Source organism: Microtus ochrogaster, chromosome 17, assembly GCF_000317375.1.
Source record: "Microtus ochrogaster isolate Prairie Vole_2 chromosome 17, MicOch1.0, whole genome shotgun sequence".
Lineage (NCBI taxonomy): Eukaryota > Metazoa > Chordata > Mammalia > Rodentia > Cricetidae > Microtus > Microtus ochrogaster.
This window is the reverse complement of record NC_022019.1, coordinates 15,115,470-15,123,573: the sequence shown is the minus strand read 5'-3', so window position 1 is coordinate 15,123,573 and position 8,104 is coordinate 15,115,470. Positions and strand designations below refer to the sequence as shown.

General features: G+C 51.4%; 1 protein-coding gene across 1 annotated transcript in view; it reads right to left on the bottom strand.

Moving 5' to 3' along the window:
- Positions 1-448: 448 nt before the first annotated feature.
- Gata4 (GATA binding protein 4) overlaps positions 449-8,104 on the bottom strand; it is a 41,199-nt gene continuing 33,543 nt past the window's right edge. The window contains exons 2-6 of the mRNA XM_005355536.2: positions 6,440-6,606; positions 5,465-5,590; positions 4,993-5,080; positions 3,008-3,162; positions 449-2,050 (exon numbers count right to left, since the gene is read on the bottom strand). Coding sequence (XP_005355593.1) covers positions 1,868-2,050; positions 3,008-3,162; positions 4,993-5,080; positions 5,465-5,590; positions 6,440-6,606 — 719 coding nt within the window. The 3' untranslated portion in view covers positions 449-1,867. The remainder of the gene's footprint in view (positions 2,051-3,007; positions 3,163-4,992; positions 5,081-5,464; positions 5,591-6,439; positions 6,607-8,104) is intronic.

The window sequence follows — 8,104 nt, the reverse complement described above, 5'->3', positions numbered from 1 at the left end:
AGACAGCTGTCTTTGTCTCACTGGGATATTTGTGCCTTGGGGGCCACTCAGGACGTGTCCTGCATCGGGAGACAGGAGAGACCGAGGACCATTCGGTTGAATGGAAGCACGGGCACTAAGGCAAATGCTCTAAAATGTCCCCACTCACAGGGGATAGCTATGTGAGAAGGTGAGGACAGGAACTTCCGTTCCGGCTGCTCCCGCCCTCTCCAGAAAGCTGAACCTGTCCTGAGATCTTCCACTTCCATTCCCTCAGCCGCCTCCGCCACTAACTCCAAGGTGCCAAGCGCCAAAGCCGTGAAGGGGGACTGGGTAGAGACAGTCCCTGTCCTTTGGTCTACTAAAAAGGGCGTGAGCCTCGGGACTTCTAGAAAAGAATTCCGAGGGAAAGAGGAATACAGATAAATTTATTAGTTAAATACTGATTTTACAGCCATTTCACCTTAAGACAATGTTAACAGGTTGTGGAGGGGGAGGCATGAGAGGGCAGCCTTCGGGGAGCAAACGGTGTAAAGGAGGATTACAACAATCTTGGTTCAAAGCTATTCTCTGCTACGGCCAGTAACGTTTCGGGGTGGGGGCTGGGAGTTTGGGGTACAATGGATCATGCCATAGTTGGCTACAGCTCTGTGGGTGATGAGGACGAGGAAGGATCTTTGGGGGCCCCAGGAATGGGGGAGGGGAAGAAGGCCAATTCTAGGAGAGCTACAAGCATGGCAATCCCATCAGGCCCTGAGACGGCTTCCATCCATCTTCTTCCATCTGTCACCTTTGTCCTTCTGCAAATCTCCTTCGGTTGTTCCTGCTTTGAATTTGTCTTGCAAACGCTCTGGGTTTCCTAGACAAAGGACCCGGGCTGGAGAAAGGCCCAGATCCAGGTGACTATTTGACTTGAGAAAGGCCATGGCCTGGCAGGCTCAGAGCAAGCTCAGAGCAAGCAAGCTGGAGCCCTGGGAACAGGGTTGTGCTGTAGACACAACCTCCAGAGGGATCCAAGGGGCAGATGAGTGTAGTCACCAAGCTGCTTCCGTAGCAGGTTTTGTTCCTCTGTGGAACCCCTGTGTGTGAAGGGGTTGATAAAGGATGCTAGGCGCAGCACCCCATGGCCCTAGCCTGCTACACAACTGAGCTCTAGTTCTGCAGAGGATAGGAGATGTTCAGGCTGGAGAGCAAGGGTTTAATGCCGGAGTTCCTGGAAGAGGGGGAAGGGAAGGCTCGACAGCTGGACTGGGATCTGACGCATACCCTGTGTGATGGGTGATGTGCCTTCGCCACCACCGTCTCCCCAGGGAACATTCAGTAACATCTGCACTGCACCCGCGCTTCTGGAGTCAGATCTGGTATGGGGCATGCAGGGATATGCCATGCCTCAAGGGGAGTGTTGGACAAGGGCAGGGCTGCCACGTCCAGTCCACATCAAGTAGACACCCTGCACAGGCTGGAGACAGTGTCTTGAAGCCTGGGACCCTACAGCCACCTGAGGAGCACAAAGGAAAAAAAAACCCACTACCTAGAACCACTGGGGTGGAGAGTTGGGGTGAAGGAGATTAGGTCTCTGTCCTGGACAAGCAGGTGGAGAAAGAGAAAGAGATCTCCTGCTCCAGGGAAGAGCCTCATTGGGCCACGCTCGCGAAGGTGGGCGTGTCTCTAAGGTCGCAGGCTCTTCCCAGGGCTCCACCTGAAAAAGGTGTTTGAAGAAACCCAGCACCCACATCCCTAAGCGATTGTCAACAACTTCAAGTTCTACCCAGTTGTTCTTCGGGAGTTGTTCCCAGACGAAGGGGCTGGCCAGGATGCCCCAGCCTCAGACTTTGCTGGCCCCCAGGTCCCAAGTCCGAGCAGGAATTTGAAGAGGGAGAGGGGATGATTACGCGGTAATTATGTCCCCGTGACTGTCAGCCAGGACCAGGCTGTTCCAAGAGTCCTGCTTGGAGCTGGCCTGTGATGTCTGAGTGACCGGAGATGCATAGCCTTGTGGGGAGAGCTTCAGAGCCGACAGCACTGGATGGATGGAGGGCCCATGGCCGGACACAGTACTGACAGAGAACGCCTGGAAGGCAGAAAGCAGAGTGAGCCAGTAGGAGGCCCCTGGGGGCCCAAGGACCAGATCTGGGGAAGGGGTGAGGGAGTAAGCACTCAGCTGCTTCTCTAGAGCCTAGGGCCAGGGCCCAGCTGCAGGGGTCTGTGTGCTTCCCCAGGGCTCCTGAGAACAGTATAATTAGGGCCATAACCCAGGAGTTTTGTGCAGCTGTGCTTTCTCAGAAGGCTCTGACAGCCACAGGAGACACTCTTATCACCACTTCCGGGTCAGATAGAGGTCTTTCCTGGTCAGATTGAGGTCATCCTCTCCATCCTGAAGGGGTCCTAGCACTTTTGTTTCTGTGGAACCAGGTTCTCTCTGGTTCATTCTGAGGGTAGAATGCTCAGACAGCCGCACACACTTAGAGGTAGTGGGGCTGGAAAAGGGAAACTGTGACTTCCTCATCCCTAAAGAGGCAGATGAACTGTGCGCCATCATACCTTCAAGAGGGCATGGTCCCCTGCTGAGCCATTGTGGAGGCTCTCAGGAAGCTGGGACTTAAGAAGATAGTTTTCTGCCCACCTCTCACCCAAGCCTGAACCATGGTAACAGGGTCCTCCTGCCTTCCCTGAAAAGCCTTCAAGGCCAAGGTCAAAGCACTTCCAACTCTAGAGTCCAAGTTTGCTTCCAACCACAACACCCAAGTCTGATTCAGGGGGTAGTTGGTGCTTTCTGTCACATGCACCCTGGGTGCAGTCCCTGCGTCCTTCTCCTTGTTCCCACAGGTCACAGCACAGGGAAGCTGCTAAATATGTGGCATTCTTTGTGTCCGAATCACCTCAGCTGGACAAGAGGTACCAAGCACTCAGAGGCTGGGCTATTTGGAGCTGGGCGGCTCAGGGACAGCCTACAGCTCACCTCCCAGGGCTGGGCAGGCCACCAGGGATCCGGAATCTACTTTCTTATTAGCCTCGTCACCACACCCACCTGGGATATGGAGGGGCCGTGCCCATACTGAGAGGACAGCCCAGGCTCTGTCTTGATGGGGCGCATCTCCTCGCCGCTGCTGCTGCTGCTGCTGGTGGCGTTGCTGGAGTTGCTGGAGGCGCTGCTGGTGGGCGGGAGGCTCTCCCCAGATGGACCTGCAAGGAGGCAGAGTCAGGAAACTCAGTCCAGCTGCAGGGACGGAGGCCCTAGTTACATTGGCTGGGAAGAAAAGTAGGTGTCCTTACAGTGAGGAACAGCGGTTCTCTGATGGACCAACCGCAGCATCAGAACTCCAAGGAGACTTATTTCACGTTCTTAAAACAGTGTCTGCTGTAGTGCAGGCTAGTCTCAAACTCACTATGTAGTTGAACTGGTATTCCTGCCTCCACCTCCTGAGTGCTGGGATTACAGGCCACCACGCCCAGTGTATGGAATGCTGGAGGTTGAAGCCAGGGCTTCCTGCCTGCTAAGTACTCACTGAGCTACACCCCGAGCCCTAAGGGAACTTTTGCAAAAGACTCGGTGATTCCCTCCTGACCCTAGATCCATAAGCCCAGGAGACCACATTCTGTTTTGGGGATTCCACGCTCTCAGCGTAGTTTTTCAACGTAATTACTATGTATTTCAGGAGACTGCCAGAGGGTTCTGGGACAGCAACCTCTAATTAACTATATTAATTTCTCTGTAGCAAAATGTGAACACTGCTCGGGGGGAAGTGGCAGTGACGAATGGTCTGTGCTGCTCCAGAACAGATCCTGCTACAGAATTTATGGTCCTGAATTCTGATTTAGAGTTGAGGATTCTACACCTGAGCCCAGAGGCTCTGCTGTGCTCCTAGTCCAGGAGGCAGAGAGAGGCAGGTAGGACCCGTGAGGAGTGGCAGAGGGTTCAGGTGGAGATACTTCTTCCTCAAGTCCCTGTTTAATGTAGGAACCTAGAATGCCGGCCATGGCTTTTTGTGAGTCTGCCTGCCTGGGGTAAGAAGGTGAGCTGTCCACCACATCTGCCAGTTCATTTCCTCTGCTGAAGCCAATCAAATCCTAATTTGGCAGCAGGGAGCACAGAAGGCTCTGGGTAGGAGACATTAGTGACACTCCTCTCTCTCCCTCTCCCCCTCCCCCCATCTCTCTTGTGTGCGATTTATTTTATTTTATGTGCATTGGTGTTTTGCCTGCATGTCTGTCTGTGTGAGAGCATCAGAAGCCCTGGAACTGGAGTTACAGACAGGTGTGAGCCCCCATGTGGATGCCAGGAATTAAATCTGGGTCCTCTGGAAGAGTAGCCAGTGCTCTTAATGGCTGAACCATCTCCCCAGCCCTGTAACCCTCTACTTAACTAAAAATTAAGAAGGCATTGCCATTAAGTGGGCGGCTCATGCCTATAATCCTACAGTTTCGGAGGGGAGGGTCATGAGGTCAAGGTTACTCTGAGTCACGTAGAAACTCTGAAGACAGAACAACATATTGAACAGACTGTTGATCCCAGAGTGAACATTCCAAATCCCAGCCAATACCAATGTTATTTTAAGCCATTACCCTGGAGCCCCAGTTTGCTTATTAGGAAGATAGGCTAACAGTCTGCTTCTGTCAGGTCTTGAGGGGATCCCTGCAGGAATTTGTGCAGGTTCAGAGCTCTACGTGACATTAATGTACCCCCAATTACAGATCAATCTGTCAGGAGCATGCCTAATGAGAACTTGTCTGCTTTAATTGCAGCATCAAAGACAGGGCCAATGAACATCACTCTCTCAGGCCGCACACTGGTCCAGCCAGTGTATTGTAAGGAGTCTATTGCAAGGGCAATAATCCTATGGCTTCATGGGCTTGGCTTTGGCTTCTTTGCTGGGTTCTTTTCTGTCCTGAGGGAAGAGGATGGAGGAGGCGGTTACCACCATCCTCTGGCAGCCTACCGAGGCAGACATGGTTCTCGAATGCTCTGGGAACTCCTGACTTGCTCACATGCCTGCACACGGATCTGTTCCTCACCTGCTGTTGTCTTAGATTTATTCAGGTTCTTGGGTTTTCGTTTTCTGGTTTGAATCCCCTCCTTCCGCATTGCAAGAGGCCTGGGTACCTGAAGGGTTGGAAGTTAATATGTTTAATATATCAATTTCCCTTTGTAGATGTGCTATGGTCTTGAATATCTCTCTCTCTCTCTCTCTCTCTCTCTCTCTCTCTCTCTCTCTCTCTCACACACACACACACACACACACACACACACACACAATTAAATGAAGGTTTGCACTATGGTATTGAAACTCTTTCTCTTACACACACACACACACACACATTAAGTGAAGGTTTGTAAAAGAAGACGCATGTAGATTTTATTCTTGAGGAAAGACAAGTGAGACTTGTAGAACAGAAATGGAAGGGGCTCCTGTCAGGCAGCGCTGAGGGCATGAGGGGGCGTAGGTAGGGCATAGGCCTGGCAGGGCAGGGCAGGGCATTGACTCACCCCGTGGAGCTTCATGTAGAGGCCACAGGCATTGCACACAGGCTCTCCCTCGGCATTGCGGCGCCACAGCGTGGTGGTGGTGGTCTGGCAGTTGGCACAGGAGAGGCCTACCCGGCGGGAAGCAGACTACAACATAGATCAGGGTATGGTATGAATGACTTGTCAACAGAGCATGTCTTCCCCAGCGTGGAGCTCATGGATGCCAGTGTCTGGTTGTGTTTGGGGCGAGGAACTTGATGGGTCTCAAAGAGGAAGCTTCAGGGTCTCTCTCTCTCTAGTCCCCTTCCCTGGATACACCAAAGTGGGTTGGTATTGATCAGAGTCAGGTGGGAAGAAGAAGAGGAGGAGGAGGAGGAGGGGGGAAGGAAGAGGAGAAGAAGAGGAGGAGGGGGAAGAGGAGAAGGACGAAAGGAGGAGGAGAAGGAAGAGAAGAAGAGGAGGAGGAGGAGGAGAAGGGGAAGAAGAAAAAGAAGAGGAGGAGGAGGAGAAGGAGGAGGAGGAGGAGGAGACACAGGCAGCAAACACCTGCTCCCATTCCAGGCCTCCCTAGCCAGGATCCACACCCACTGCTTTGCCTTCTTGGAATCCTGGTCTTTTTTTGGGATCAACTGAAAATAAGACGACTTCTGGCTTATGTTGGCCTTCAGGACAAAGGGACTGATCTGGCTGGATCTTGCCTGGACCTGGCTCCCTGTGGCTGGTGCTGCTCACCTCTCTGAGCTTAGTTTTCTACTGTTGCATGATAGGGGTGATGAGGGTGGACTAGCTGGGCCAGCATCTTTGAAGCAAGCCCAAGCTCACTCTAAAGGTATGAGAAGCTCCCTCCTTCCTCCCACCTACCTAACCCCTCAGCTCATATCCTCCAATTCCAAAATGTAAAGCTGGGCAAGAGTTTCAAAGTCTGGTGCAGGGAAGATGGGCGAAGCTGGCTGCTCTCCAGGCAGCTGTCCCTAAGCCATAGGGGTGCTTGCTTACCAGCCGGCGCTGAGGCTTAATGAGGGGTCGGTTGATGCCGTTCATCTTGTGGTAGAGACCACAGGCATTGCACAGGTAGTGTCCTGTCCCGTCTCTCCTCCAGAGTGGGGTGGACATGGCCCCACAGTTGACACACTCTCTGCCTTCCGAGAAGTCATCAAACATATCTACTGGGGGAGGACACAGGAGAAAGGGAACACAAATGATGGCTTTTGTTTTGCTCGGAGACCTTTCACCTGGAACGCAGGGCCCGAGGTCTCTCCAGAAGATTCCTTCTTCCTCGGTCAGGACTGCAAGGCAAGTGGGTGCCACTGTTTGCCACCCAGATGCAGCAGAGCTGCCCGAGGAAGTAATCAGATCCCTAGGGCGATACGGGACACTTCCGAGTCCAGATCTTGCCACTACAGTCTTCACCATACCACCTAACCTGCTCAGACCTTTCTCTTTGTTTTCCTTCCCAAAATTACGACCAGGTGACGGCTTGAACACGAAATGTCCGCACAGGCTTATTTTTTGCACACCTGTTCCCAGCACGTGGCACTATTTGGTGGGGAGGACTGTGGAACCCAGTTAGGAGGTGGGGCCTGCCTGGCAGAAGCCAATCGCTCAAGGTTATAATTCCAGGCCCCTTGTTCTATTTCTGTTCTCACTGCCTTCTGGTCTCCTGCACTCCGAGAAACTTCCACAGTATTCTGCCATCCCATCCATTCTGACACGCCCCCCTCACCACAGTAGACCAAATCCCTATGAAATCATGAGCTAAAATCAATCTGTCTTCTGTTAAACAATTTCTCTGGGTATTACAGTCATAATAATTGCAAAAGTTAAGTCATACAGATTATTTTTCCTTTTGGATCAATATATTTACATTGTGGGAGAATTAGTATTGAAACATGTAAGGAAAGCACGAGTCAGCATTTTGTGAGCTTGTTATTTTATTCTATCATTTGTAAGACTTTCTATGTTGACACATACTTTTGCTTAGTTGAGGTCAAGAGATACGGCCTAGCCTATCTTGCTTTGCTCTGTTTGCTTAATGCCCTAATGTGTTACCACATTAGAAATGTATTATAAACTCATTTCGGCATGGTGTAATATTAGCCCATCACTGAAATGTGCCCCCCCCCGACGTCTGCTCTTCAGTAACTGCTTAATCTCTGTCTAGTTTCTGATATTTGTTCTGTAAACACGGGTCTCTTTGTACATACATCTCTGATGAGTTCTAGTTCCGACTCCGACTCCTATCCTAGAAGGAGAGTTTCGAGGTCACGGAGACTAGGGTTCTATTTACACTCTTTACTTTATCGTTCACTTAGTTTACCTCCTGTGGCGGTTAGCTGGAATTGCCCACTTGACACCTCACAGCTATTATCAACGAGAATTACCTCAGGAAAGAGTCTCTACAAGGAATGGCCTCCATGGGACTGGCTGTGGGCATGTGTGTTGTCTGAATTAAGTTCATTGATATGGAAAGACCCTGCCTAGCGTAGGCAGCACTATTCCCTAGGCAAGGATTCTTGAACTGTTCAAGAGTAGAAAAGGAACATAAAAAAGCAAGCAAGCATACATGCAAGTATGCATGCACCTTCTCTCTGCTCTTGACTGTGAACGTGGTGTGGACAGTTGTCTCAGGCTCCTGCTGCTGTGACTTCCTACAGTGATGGA